General features: G+C 41.8%; 1 protein-coding gene across 1 annotated transcript; it reads right to left on the reverse strand.

Moving 5' to 3' along the window:
• Nucleotides 1-546: 546 nt before the first annotated feature.
• LOC133049354 (centromere protein X-like) lies at nt 547-2,865 on the reverse strand. The gene is made up of 2 exons (XM_061133333.1): nt 2,813-2,865; nt 547-1,377 (listed from the first exon to the last, which is right to left on the reverse strand). Exons 1-2 carry the CDS (start codon nt 2,863-2,865, stop codon nt 1,023-1,025), a joined length of 408 nt encoding a protein of 135 aa, XP_060989316.1. The 3' UTR covers nt 547-1,022.
• Nucleotides 2,866-14,242: the final 11,377 nt, after the last annotated feature.

Here is a 14,242-nt window from a genome sequence, read left to right on the forward strand (position 1 = left end):
TATGATACACGTAAAACATACAGTTGCCATTTTACAGATGTGAAAGTTGAGGTTCAAAGAGCTTAAGTGATTTGCTCAAGCTTCTAAACCTAGCAAGCAGAGAAGTCTTGATCCAAACTGATTCAAAAAGTATTTCAAACTCTGCTGACCTCAAAGTCCAGGTACTCAGCTACTTTACTATGCCGGAGCCTCCTCTATCCTTCCTCCATTCATTCAAAAGGTATTTAACATCTAGGAACTAAACACATGGTGATACAATTAATGAGACAGACATAGTCTTTGCCCTTATGGAGTTTATTTTCTAGTGGGGGGAAAGTAAATAAATAACAAATATCACCATGTTGTTTAAACATGGTTACAGACTATGATAAATGTTATGGCTCTCAATTTGAGATTGTTTTAAAATGAAGTATCTAGTAATTGATGGAAGGGAAGGGGTTCTATGTAAACTCTCCTGACATTGCATTTGTCTATTTAATACGTATAGTACTTTATGGAGGTTCCTTTATACGTAGCTATTTTTTTTTTTTTTTGGGGGGGGGGGAGGTGGCTCTGATTTATTGATGTTGCTTTGTTGAAAACAAATATATAGCTCAGGGAAGCATCTTTTGAGGGGAGTATCGGATGGCTGGAAGGTGACACACTAGCTTTGGTACCAGTGGCAGAACCACACCATTCTGTGTGTGTGCAGAGGACATGTGGGCCACCTGTTTAGGTGGGCGGGTCTCCCGCCACCCGCTTCCCAGTGACCGAGTGCTTCTCTCACACCAGTGGGCACCTGGCTGCCCCCGGGGGCGGGGTGGGTAGGGCACCCACCCAGGCACCTGGCCCCTCATCCTGTCAGCGACCTCTCCCCTCCGCATGCTGTGTCCTGGCCGTCAGCAGCAGGCAGAAGGGATGACCTGGGGAAGAGGGGTGGTTTGCTGGGAGCTGGAGGAGAACATTGTGGGTCAGCAGCTTCTGTCATGTCTGCAGCCAGAGGCTACGACTCCCAGCAGGCAGTCACAGTGAGGGTGGAAACCCTAGAAGTCCAGAAGCAGCTGAGGCAGCACCTTCTCCAGCTGCTCCACATCCACATGGTCCAGTTCCTCTGCCTGGGCCTGCCGGACACTGCGGATGGCCGCTTCTACAACGAAGATCTTCAGCAGCTCGGCCATGAGCTGCAGCGCATCCCCACTGACTTTGGTCTTCTTGTCTTTAAAGTGCAAGTGCAGCAGTTTGCTCACCAGCTCCCTAGATGGCAGCGCGGGGGCCGGCTCAGGACCCGCACGTGAGTCAGGCAGGGAACAGGGGTCGCAGCGTCCCCACCGGCCCCGTGCGCGTCCCCCAGCCACAGAAACCTCGCCCGGCGCCCCCAACCCGCCCAGCCAGCACGCCCTTTCTCACTTTCCGGAAGACGGCTCCTTACGTAGCTATTTTTAAAAATATGAGCTTTTCCCAGATTGAGCCAAAGGTAGTTTTATTATTATTAGTCTTTTTTTTTTTTTTTTTGTTAGTATCCTGAATTCAGTGTTTCCAAAATCCAAAATATCCATTTCCAAAGCTCCGGGTTTACATAATCTAAATCTGTGAAGTGTTTAAGGGGAAGTCCTCAGGAAAGGAGAAATTATGGCCTAGGAGGAATGGCAGATGGAACCATGTTAGATTCTTCAGCAGAAAAAAAGAAGACTGTTTCCCACAGAACATGACCATCTTTTCTTCCCTGTGTTGGAGCGTTGTGAAAAATCTCCCATGAATGAAGGCAGGATATGAATTCAACCTATAATTTTAAAGACAAATATATCAGATGAAAAGTGATCTAAACAGTATTATTATAGTCAACTATTATCATTGTTCTTCCGTGTAGTTAGGAGATTTAAATCTGAGCTATCTTTTTTTTTTCCTTTATGTTCATAAATACCCAGGAGGAAGGGAGGTGGTAGATGTTACTGTTCCCATCATTTCTCAAACAGCATTTGAATGAGAAACACCCACCCTCTACTTGCTTGACAGGGACCTGGAGTCTAATTAGATTAGCATCTCTGAACTGCTTTAGATTTCCCAGATAGGCATTGGGTAAACATAAGGTATTATTATTGTTATCACAGTGTCATTATGTTATTGTAATGGTGTGGAGTCTCCCATAAAGCTACACGGGATAGGATCTTAGCCCAGACCATGACTTGTCCAGTGCTTTGAGCCTAGATGAAAGACATGTACATATTGTCTTATGTGAGCATCATCACTGTGATTATTGTTGAATTTATGAGTATTGAAGAGTGGACCAATTTTCAAATTCATCTCAACAATGCTCCATTTGTTTTTGTTTTTGTTTTTTTATGTTTCCTGTGTGATGGCAATGCTATGCTCTTTCATGCCTGTTTGATGGCCTTGGGCTTCTGATATCACCTGGGGTGAAGGGGAGACAGGCAAGATCTCCTAGGATGGGTGGTGGTCTTTATCTCTGTTGGGCGAGAACCTAGCAGAGGGTACAGGGCCCCAGGCCCATTGATGGCTGCACTCAGGGGGGTCATGCTGCTTAAAACCAACTTTGAGTGACTCTTCCCTCACATTTCCTACCTTCTGGAGTCATAAATGGCGATTTTGAGAAAGATTAAGATGGGATCCATTTCAAAAAGAGGAAGGAAGAAGAGCTATAGAGCCCAATGGCACACAAGAGAATCATTTTATGAGATTAAAGTAGTTGATTCATCACTAAATAGATCAGCTGGTAAAATTGTACAGTTTATTTTCAGAATGTATTAATAAATCTGAAGATTTATGTTATGGATGATGAAAATTTTATTTTGGAGTCTATGAGTTTGGGACCTGCCTTATTTTATCTTGCTGTATTCTGACGATGTCAAACTCAAAGGTCATTTCCATTCCGCTGTATTGTTTTTCTCCTTAGTGAATTCTACTATTTTCATTCTTCTCTCAACTGCTTCCCTGGCTGTGGCTGTAGTTATTTACATTAAAGCCTCACCCTTAATGTTTGCATTTGCTTGCAATTCCTCCACTGAAAGTCTAATGACCTATCCTACTGCAGAATCTGAAAGACTGTAACTTATAAATACAAGATGATATATCCTTTTATCTACTTCCCATTCCATAGTTGCAGTTCTTTGCAGGGCTGAATATCATCACATTTAAATGAAGGAAAAAAAAACCTAATTGATGAGCCAGCTGTTCACTGAAATTTGTATATCTAGTCAGGCCTCAGACTAATATAGCTCTGCATGATTTATTAGAATGTGGTTATAATCAAAGTTATCATCACTCTCTTATTATGCAATGATTGGTTCTGGGGACACTGTTTCGTGTGGTGCTGAGACTGTCGTGGGGGAGAACACATTCTATTCGCTGGCGAACAAAATGAAAACACCTTCCACCTGGTTCCGCCTGGGGAAGGGATGTGCGTGGTGGCTGCATAGACCTTGGCTTTGGAGGCAAATTTGGAACAAGAAGAGGCCGGTGGTTCGAACTGCTGTGTCTCAGGACGTGTGGGTCCATTTCGTGTGCAGCTACAGGTGGCGGCTGGTCTGATCACAGTTTTGTGTGGCTGAGTGCTGAGGCCGGCACTTTATTATCAGAACAGAACAAATCTAGGCTGATGTGCGTGGTATAAAGAACCCCAGGGAGCCTCCGTGCCTCATTCTCTGGCCATTCTTTCCAGTTTTTCTGCTGTTGCACTCCGGATAATTGCAGTTTAATTGGGTGACATGAAATGAAAACTGTGTCCACATTACCCAGGATTATCTCATTTTCCTGAAGCCTGCCACCAGCTGAAAGGAGCCCATTTATCAGACCAAAGAGCTGCGCGCGGTGGCTTTTACGAGCAGGGAAGGGTGTGAGAAAAGGCTCGGAAAGGGAGAAAGGGAGCTGACAGCTAAGAAAAATTATTTCAGTTGTTTATCATGAGGAAAGTTTATCTGATTCTTTACAAAACGATATGGAGGCCGACGTGTCGAGCCATGAGTAATGAACATGGACCAAGTTTGTTTCCTCCACTGGTTGGACTCAGCGCTGCTTCTCTTTTGTGTGGGCACAGATCAACTTTAAAAGCTTCTTTCAGGCATCATGAATGCACTTCATTTTACCAAAAAGAACTCTGTATTGATAGCCAGAAAAAAGGAAGGTTGTTTAAAAAGGAAGGGTAGACAATCGGGACAAAATGAGGAGCTTTCAGTTTCTATTATGAGCATGTCTGTCCATTCTTCCCATCTGTTTATACATTCACTGCACAATAATGTCTCTTTGCAGTAATATGTTTCCCCTTTTACACTATTCAGATTGAAAAAAGCCCTCACATCATGACCATGGAAATAAATACCATAGAAATGTGGGTATAGTGTCAATTTGCGTTCTGTGAGACGATCAAGGTAAACCAAAGGGCCAGAAGAATATTCTGCTACCGCTCATTCATCATTCCCCAGATCCAGGTAAATGAAGGACCTTGTCATCGCCTTGCAAACCCCTTCTGTTGCTATTGCATTTGTGTGAACATTTTAGCCTAATGCACCAATTGTTAGGTAGAAAGCACTGTCTTTGAAATTGTCTATTGCACTCAAATCCCTAGCTGCGCGAGGTCTGGGCAGGAGGCGTTTCTATTCAGAAGGAAATAGAAGGCTTTAGTTCAGTAAGCACAGTGTGGTTGAAGGTTATGGAGGATTTTTGAGTGTTTTAAATAAAAGTTTTCGAATGGGGGAAAGCTCATTATCTAGAATGGTAACAGTGAATATGGAGTCAATACCTGGTGAAACAGTATCGGATGGAGCTGAAGTCCTTGCATTTGGAGTTATCCATCCATGGCAGGTTGACTCCAGGATGTCCTAAATGCACACTAAGGAGAGTTTCTCCTTAGTGTGAGTTGTGGAATTCAGCACTTAGTCATGCATCTTAGTTATTTGGGAAATATACGTGTTTTATCAGGCATGTGGATTCACCAGACTCTGTAATGTCTGGTGTTCAGTTTCATATTAGGAGCCTGCCAGGCTACAGTCCATGGGGTCGCAAAGAGTCGGACATGACTGAGTGACTTCACTTCAAAATGAAAAGAGGAAAGGCTATAAGTTAACATGAAAGATCAGAATTAGATATTGCACACATCTTGAATAGACTATTAACTCTATTCATTAATTATATTAATTCTATACATTGAGGTCATATACTCAGCTACCTCTTGGAGCAGATACTAAACTGTCCATAATTTTTCCAAAGCAATGACCTTCTATAGGATTTAGATGTTCTCTTTGTATTTTCCGTAATGATTGGGAAGTACATAAGTTTAGGGAAGCAGGCATTTGGAAGATACCTGGAATTCCCTAAATGCTATCTTTTTCTCCTCTTTTAAATGATTAGATAAGACAATCTTTTAAAAATTTTTTAGACGATAAGTTGCAAAAGTTTTGAATGAATATTCAAAATTGTTAGATTTTCAAAATTGTTGTTACAATTTATTAGTATTCAGACCACCCCTGTTAAAAAAAGTTAAAGTCAAATCTTTTTTCCCTTTATTCTATGTCTCTGCTGTATGTAATTAAATATATTATCAGAAACTCTCTACTTTGCTTCCCTTTATTCTGTGTATCTGCTGTGTGTTTTGTTTCCCTTTATTCTGTGTCTCTGCTGTATGTGATTAGATATATTCTCAGAGCCTCTCTACTTTCCCTGATTTTTCTTTCCGAGTGAATTATTATCCTTTTATGTTTATTTTCAATGTGTCATTTATTCAGAAAGAAAAAAGTTATCTGTAAACTCTATCTCATTAAAACTGGGGGATGGGGAGGAAGAAAGTTAAACAGGAAGAAATCCCATTTAATTTTTGTCAAAAATATATAAGCACAAAAGTAGCTCTACTTGAAATCTCCAAATCTTACTCTATGTTGAAAAATTCAAATGTGAATATGACAGAGCATCTTCATGTGTTAGGAGAATAGATCCCACCACATCTGATTATCATTTTAATTTAAAATTTTAATTTAGTCCCTTGGTCATAGAAAGGATCTATCCATCTGAATGCCACTTTATACAGCCATAACCCAGAACAAGAACGTGTGACATTAGGGTGTTTTAAAAGGGTTCATTCACTTCTTTCCAAATACAGAAAAATAATGTCGGCCTGACTCATCTTGGCTTCTCTGGCAGAAATGACAAATACGCTCAGGCAGACAGAACCCCATGTCAGACTGATTTATAAAAGCCTGGAGATGGGTGTTGTGGGAAGGGAAACCTATTTGTCAAATGGCCATGCCTGCTTACGCTGGCTTCTCCAGTAGGCAAGGAAGCCATCTCGGATTAGGCTATAAGGAACACTGCTTTTCTTTACGTTAGATATCGGGTGTTCAAATATACTTATCCTCCGGAAAAGAGGTGGGTACAGAATCACAAAATGTGAGGTTGTCACACAAGAACTGACAGCATAAGTATGATTACTGCCCATTCAGGCAGCAAAAAAGAATCACATCCCCTCAGAACACAGACCTGGATTACCTACTTCCTGTATGCCAGCAAGAGGGATGGGTATAGAACAAGAAAAAAGAAATCATAACCAAACAAGATACTGCAAAGCTAAAAAGACAAACCAACCAACACAGAGATTCCAGGCAACTCAAAAGACCGAGTGAGAGGGACTGGAGCTTTCCTACCCGCTTGTTCTGTGTGTGGGTTTTAGCCAAATACACAGTGATATTTTTATTTATTATTTTCACTCAGCCACCCATTCAAAGCTCAACTGGGTGCAGAATGCAAATATCATCTTTTGAATCAGGTTAATATTTGGGCTTCCCTGGTGGCTCAGTGGTAAAGAATCCGCCTGCCAATGCAGGAGATGCAGGTTTGATCCTTGATGCAGGAAGATGCCCTGGAGAAGGAAATGACAATCCACTCCAGTATTCTTGCCTGGGAAATCCCGTGAACAGAGGAGCCTGGAGGGCTACAGTCCGTGGAATCTCAAAGAGTCAGATATGACTTAGCGACTGAACAACAACGAGACAACACAACAGTGTGCTGTGCTGGGCTAAGTCACTTCAGTCTTTGCAACACTACGGACTGTAGCTCTCCAGACAAGAACACTGGAGTGGGTTGCCATGCCCTCCTCCAGGGAGTCTTCCTGACCCAGGGATCAAACCCACATCTCTCATGACTCCTGCATTGGTAGGAGGGTTCTTTGCCACTAGCACTCCCTGGGAGGAACAACAAAATAGTAGTACTATTATCTAAGAGAGTCATCAGAAGTTCTAGGAAGTGGTTATAGGTGGTCCCCCAGAGACATGGACCCCATAGACTGCTGCAATAAAATAATAACAAGTGTACTGTTTTTTAAAAAGTACTGCAGATGAAACAAAAACCATATTCATAATAATAGCTAACAGTTATGGAATGCTCATTATGCCTTTGTATTTCACAACAACCCCAAATCATAGGTATTAGCAATTAAGATACACAAAGGTAAAATAATTTGTCCAAGGTAACAGAATTTTATGTGTTTCCTCCACCCCAACACTCTATTCATATGCTGAAATTCTAAACCCTAGTACCTTCAAATGTGACCTTATTTGGAAATCTGGTTATTACAGATATAATGAGTTAAGATGATGTCATCTAGAGTAGGGTGGGCCCCTACTCCAATATGAATGTGCACTTATACAAAGGGAGAATTTGGACATACATACACACAGGGAGAAGACCACATAAAGATGAAAGCAGAGGTTAGGGGAGATGCCAAAGAAAGCCAAAGATGGCCAGTAAACCACTAGAAGTCAGGGGAGAGGCCTGGAACCGTTTCTCCCACTCAGCTCTCAGAAGGAATCAACTCTGTTGACAATTTGAACTTGAACTTCTGACATCCAGAACCGAATGACAGCACATTTCTGTTGTTTAAGCCACTCATGTATAGGACTTTGTTTCAGCAAACTAACATGCAGAATGGATAGGTGGTCAAGCTGGGACTTGAACCCAGGTCTTTGGATTCAGGCCATGAGCTGGAGTCACTGTACCGTGTCATCACTGCTCTGGATTCCCCGTGCAGTTCTGAGCCCCTTAGCTAGGTAAGCCCTAGTGGAAGCTGGGGCACTTCTGCATGAAATCCAATGAGACCCTTGCTGGTCCAGAACAAAGAAAGCCTACTATGACTTGAGGTCTTAGGATGTTAAAACTCAAAGAGAACGTCAAGATATTCTAGAGCGGTGGTTCTCAAATTGTGTTCCATAGAACCCTAAGCGCCCCTAGGGGTGCCTCAGGGGCTCCTGTCGTGTCGGAGGAGGAGGAGAGGCAGGTTTCTAGGGCCCTCGCTCCTATTTCACCCTGAACATTGAACTTTTGTATACTTTGGCCTTTGACATATGATCTTTTTTTTAAATTGAAGCATAGTTGATTTACAATGTTGTGATAGTTTTAGGAGTAGAGCAAAGTGATTCAGTTACACATCCACATATTCTTTTTTAGATTCTTTTCCATTGTAGGTTATTACAAGATATTGAACATAGTTCCTTGTGCTGTATAGTAAGTCTTTATTATCTATTTTATATATAGTAGTATATATCTGTTAATACCAAACTCCTGATTTATCCCACCTCCCTCCTTTCCCCTTTATTGGCTATAAGTTTGTATTTTATGTCTGTGAGTTTATTTTTGGTTTGCCAAATGGTTTTGTTTGAATAAAGAGTTTTGCAGTTTAAAAGATAAAAAAACATTAATCAAGTCCAAATCTGCATCTTACTGATGAAGATCCTAATGTCCAAAAAGGCTGAATGAAGTTCTCAGGGTTGTGGGTGAGCTTGGCAGAGCCGGGATTGGCTGTTACTACATTCTGCTATACCTTACTGCTCTTTGTAGGAAGAAAAAGCAGTGAATATTGCCTGAAAATTAGAACCCCAGGGGGCTTGGCTGACCTTGGAACCTCACCATCCATTGCATCTATCCATGAGGGGCATAGGTACCCTGATTCAGAGGGGGCTCATGTGGTACTATCCCTCACACCCACATAAGAGAAATAATGGTCCTGTCATGGAGATTCATGAACAGGGTCAGATTCTAGACATTTCCCTGTTCATAGCCCATGTGGGAGCACTTTGTATAATGGGACTCTTTCTTTCTGGCTACTAGCGGGCTCTCCTGATATTCAAGAGTTGCTTTTTGATTCCATTATCCCACAGAGTCAGAAAAAATTGGTAGCAAATAAATGATAAGAAAAAGAAGAAGTAATGTCTGGAAAAATAAAATGGGCTTTCAAGCCTACAGATCTGCAAGTGGCTTAACATGGCATTGTTTTCTCTCACAATCTACTTCCATTTGCTGACTTACATGGGACTAAGGAGAGTGGAAAAGCTGGCTTAAAACTCAGCATTAAAAAAACTAAGATCATGGCATCCAGTCCCATCACTTCATGACAAATAGAAGGGGGAAAAGTAGAAGCAGTGACAAATTTTCTTTTCTTGGGCTCCAAAATCACTGTGGATGGTGACTGCAGCCATGAAATGAGAAGACGCTTGCTCCTTGGGAGGAAAGTTATGACAAATCCAGGCATCATATTAAAAAGCAAAGATCACTTTGCTGACAAAGATCCATCTAGTCAAAGCTATGGTTTTTCCAGTAGTTATGGACAGATGTAAGAGTTGGACCATAAAAATGGCTGGGTGCTGAAGAATTGATGCTTTCAAACCTTGGTGCTGGAGAAGACTCTTGAGAGTTCTTTGGACTCCAAGGAAATCAAATCAGTCAATCCCGAAGGAAATCAACCCTGAATATTCATTGGAAAGACTGATGTTAAAGTTGATGCTCTAGTACTTTGGCCACCTGATGCGAAGAGCCAACTCATAAAAGACCTTGATTCTGGGAAAGATTGAGGGCAGAAAGAGAACAGGGTAACAGAGGATGAGATGGTTAGATAGTATCACTGACTCAGTGAACATGAACTTGAGCAAACTCTGGGAGATAGTAAAGGACAGGGAAGCCTGGCATGCTGCAGTCCACGGGGTCACAGAGACAGACATGACTTAGTGATTCAATGGCAACAACAACAACGGACTAAGGAAGCCCTTTTGGGAGTGTGGACATTTGAATCCCAGCCATAGTTAGTGGTTAGACATATCAAACACTGATGGTTTGGGTGAGGGAGAGGTGACAGGAGCTAGTTTCTGTGCAAAGGGAAGGAGAGGGACAGAAGGAGCCAGACTGAGCAACAGAGCCTAAAAACCAGGCAGGGATTCCTGAATGTGTTGCTACTGTGGAAGAACTGTTGTTCATGTGAATTAGAAGAATTGCTTCACTAAACCATTATGAGATCTGGCCCTTCCTTCTTTTCCACCAGATGAGATGAATAGACCAAAGTAGTGTCTGCCCTCTGCCTTCATAGGAGACTGCCAAGCAGTTCCAGCACTGCAAGGACCAAGAACATCATCAGTCAAGTGGTGAATCCTAAAGGGAATCAGCACCAAGATGGCGCCTCATGCTAATGTAGAAGTGCCATGGTTGGTTCATACTAGAGAAAAAAGCTGTTCCTGAAAATACTCTCAAAATTTTGGGGCTCTGGCAACTGAAAGAGGGATCCTTTCTAATTGGGGATAACAGAGAAGGGAATGTTCAACCTTCAGCTTCACAAGATCGTGGCTGGCCAAAATGAATTGGCAGGTGTAGTGGAGGTAGTGGAGAGCCAACTCTACTGGCACCAGGACTATAGTGGCTCAGCCAGGATGGGCTGAATTCCAACTCTAATAGCCCTGAGGTAGCAGTGGTGTTGTTTGGTCAAGACCAGCGGTAGCAGAGTCCTGGATTGGCAAAAATATGACTATACTGAGTCAAGAAAACATGTAAAATGCTTCTTGTGAATTAGCAGAAATGTTTGGAGGAAGGTGATCCACAAGGAGTTGGGTTTCCCACATGTGTAAGTCAGGGGGGACTTGGATATTCATGTTGATATGTGTACAGGCCAGTGAAGAATGGGGCATTTGGGTTGCTGGTTATTTTCTAATCGGCATAATGACAGAACAACTTGCTCATTTTTTAAAAAAGGAATTATTCACTTGGCTGTGTCCAGTCTTTGTTGCAGCATGCAGAATCTTTGCTGTGTCATATGGGATCTTTGGTTGTGGTGCATGGACTCTCTCGTTGTGTTGTGTGGGAGTTTAATTCCCTGACCAAGAATCGAACCTGCGTCCCCTGCATGGCAAGGCAAATTCTTTACCACTGGACCACCAGGTAAGTCCCAACAACCTGCTACTTAAAATACCAATTTCCAAGACTTCAGTAATAAGAGTGAAATTCAGATTCCTTCTCAACATAAAGTCTCTGTTTCTAAGAATGAGTTCTGGCTTCTAATACAAGATATCAGACTAAATGTCAATGTTCACTTTCTACTTTTCCCCCAAATACCATCATGATAACAAAAGAAGAACAGATGGGAATAACTGGACTTGAGAGAAAGGGGAAGAAGAAACATCAGCAGATGAGAAAGAATGCTGAATTTCCGAAAGACAGGAAGCAAAAGGAATCATATTGAATGAGTCCTGGAGTTGGGCAGCTCAGTTCCTGAAGGAGCGGTGAGTGTAGAAACCATTCCCGCCGGGTGAGCCCAAGAGGGGCTCCAAGTACGGGGGCAGCAATACAGAGCAGGATTGAGCAAAAATGGTATGAAATAGAAGCAATTTATTGAAGGATTTTTTTCTGGAAAATTTACACAAATGCATGTCTCCTCCTTCTCCCCCCATCCCCACAAATGTGAGGAAGGACCTTAGCCTCAGATTTAAATCAGATGGTTGCTCTTGAAAGAAAACATTGCTTGGGGAGTTCTGGCGAGCTGAGTGTCTATGGGGACCCAGAGCTTTATTTTGCCTGATCAAGAGAGATGCTTTGCCAGCTCCTGGCCAAGCCACCCTGAAGAGAGGCTACCAGTCTACTTGCCCTAGAGACACATGCATTTCTTATGGTGAGCCCTTTCTTTTAGGGAAAGGCCTAGAGGGAAGGTAGATTACCCACTGTAGAAACTGTCCAGTGCCCACAAGCTTCTTTATTAGGATAAAGTATGAGGAAGGACAGGATAGGATGCCTAGAAATTATTCAGTGGCTTAAGAAACATGAAAATTCTTTTCACTAGAGTCCCTTGGCCGGCAAGGAGATCCAACCAGTCCATCTTAAAAGAAATCAGTCCTGAGTGTTCATTGGAAGGACTGATGTTGAAGCTGAAACTCCAATACTTAGGCCACCTGATGCGAAGGGCTGACTCATTGGAAAAGACCCTGATGTTGGGAAAGATTGAAGGCAGGAGGAGAAGGGGACGACAGAGGATGAGATGGTTGGATGGCATCACCGACTCAATGGACATGAGTTTAGGTAAACTCCAGGAGTTGGTGATGGACAGGTAGGCCTGGCGTGCTGCGGTTCATGGGGTTGCAAAGAGTCGGACACGACTGAGCGACTGAACTGAACTGAACTGACCATGGCAACCACCCATCCAGTCAGTGGATGGCTCTTCTGAATGCTTCTGGGAGGGTAGCTCAGACGTCATCCACCAGAGGTGTCCAGGGTCACTTCAGCCTGCAGAAAGAGGGACAGAGTTTGGGCAGGAGTCATGATCATGCTCTTGAAAGGACCCACCTGAAAGGGGCTGGTTACCTTGGATAGAACACTGCACTGCAAGCACATCATGAAAAGGTCTAGCTGTGAACCAGGAAGAAGAGCTGATGTTAGTGCACACACAGAACCTCGGCACAGATTCAACAAAGGACCAGGCATTCAGTGCTAATCAGTGACACCAGAAAGAAGGAGTAAGGCAGAAAAAAGAGAACAACCGACCTCAATTCAGTGAACAGAAGAACCTTCAGAAATTCTATCTAGAGCTTTAAAAAGGTATTGCATCTATTAAAAAAATGTATTAGGCTGCTGTGAAAAAGAGGAACCCAAAGGACAAAGAAGAATCATAAAGTCTGATGACAGATGGGTAGATGATGACATTGGTTGTTGGTTTTGAATTTATTAGACAAACTTACAGAAAAGCCCAAATTTAATTATAGTTGAAGAACTGAATATAAAAGTCGTGGATTCTGTAGGTAGAGGCAGAAAGGTGGATGGACAGAGGGTTCTCATTTCCTCAGATCACAAGGTAGAAGGTCAGGACATACAGTCTAAAGTTAGTAGAACCCGCCCCCTCCCAATAGAGGATTAGTTATGTTACTTTAATTGATTAAATGAACTAATAGAACTGGAAATAAACCTGTGAGATTGGGGGTGGGATGAAGAGAGAGAGTAAAGAGTAATTCAGCTGAGCTTTCAGATCTGTTACTCAATACAGCTTAAAGCTGACAAGTCAAGAAAGACAGGTATAAGCAACATAACCAGACATGTGGAGGTAATCACTAGAAAAAGATCAAAGAGAAAAGTGGTTAAGAGTGGTTACCTTTGGTGAATAGAACTAAACTACAAGGGGGTGGATGGTTTTGCTTTTACTTTTGTATCCTTGGTTGTTTTCGTTTTCATTATCATATTTTTCTTGCATTGAAGAAGTTCTGGAACGACACAAACTGCTACAAGTGGTTATTCTGGTGAGTTGGAGTGAGGGATATTGGTGGAGGGTTAGAAAAATTTAATATTTTTCTTTCCTTCTTCTTTAGATTATATTTTTACAATAGCAATTATTAGCTTTGTATTAAAATACCTTATTACAATTTAAAATATCACCTTCCCCCATATTTCAGTTGATTTAGGAGAAGAAAAGACCTTTTTCAACTGTAAAGAGCCTCAGTGCACTCATCAGAAAGCTGTAGGAGGTCTATCCAAAATTCTGTTCTGGAAACTCTGAACTTCAACTTCACCACTAACTGCATCTATTTTTGGATAGAATGGTTCTCAAAGGATGATGTGTCTCACTTCCTGTAGGCACACTTTACAACTTTAATTGATTAGGTTTTTTTCAGTGATTTATATTTTATTGTTAAATGAATGAAGTTTCACCATGCTTTTCTAGATACATATTTCAAAAATATCTGGTTCTTTTTATTTTTAAAAAATAATTGGTTAGCTTTTCCAACATAACTTATTGCATTATTATGTCCTTTTAAAGGCTCTATAGGTGTACACTGTCCTTTTCAGGAGCTATCCCCCAAAGACATTTGGTACAAGATTTTTGAAGAATTTTATTTAAAGCACCACATCACTAATTTTTCAACATTGTTAACTTTTAACAATTTATTTAAAGCTGTGATGTGTAAGAGTCCAATTGAATGCCAGAGGGCTAGCTTTTATGGTTCTTGTTTTAATAATCATATGGTAA

The sequence above is a fragment of the Dama dama genome, chromosome 30 (assembly GCF_033118175.1).
Source record: "Dama dama isolate Ldn47 chromosome 30, ASM3311817v1, whole genome shotgun sequence".
Classification (NCBI taxonomy): Eukaryota; Metazoa; Chordata; class Mammalia; order Artiodactyla; family Cervidae; genus Dama; species Dama dama.

Excerpts from the sequence above, each read along its gene's own strand:
- LOC133049354 (XM_061133333.1), bottom strand. The coding sequence starts at position 2,865 with ATGGAAATGACCTTTGAGTTTGACATCGTCAGAATACAGCAAGATAAA. Across the intron at positions 1,378-2,812 it reads ATACAGCAAGATAAAATAAG|GGCGTGCTGGCTGGGCGGGT; the intron begins GCAGGTCCCAAA and ends AAAGTGAGAAAG.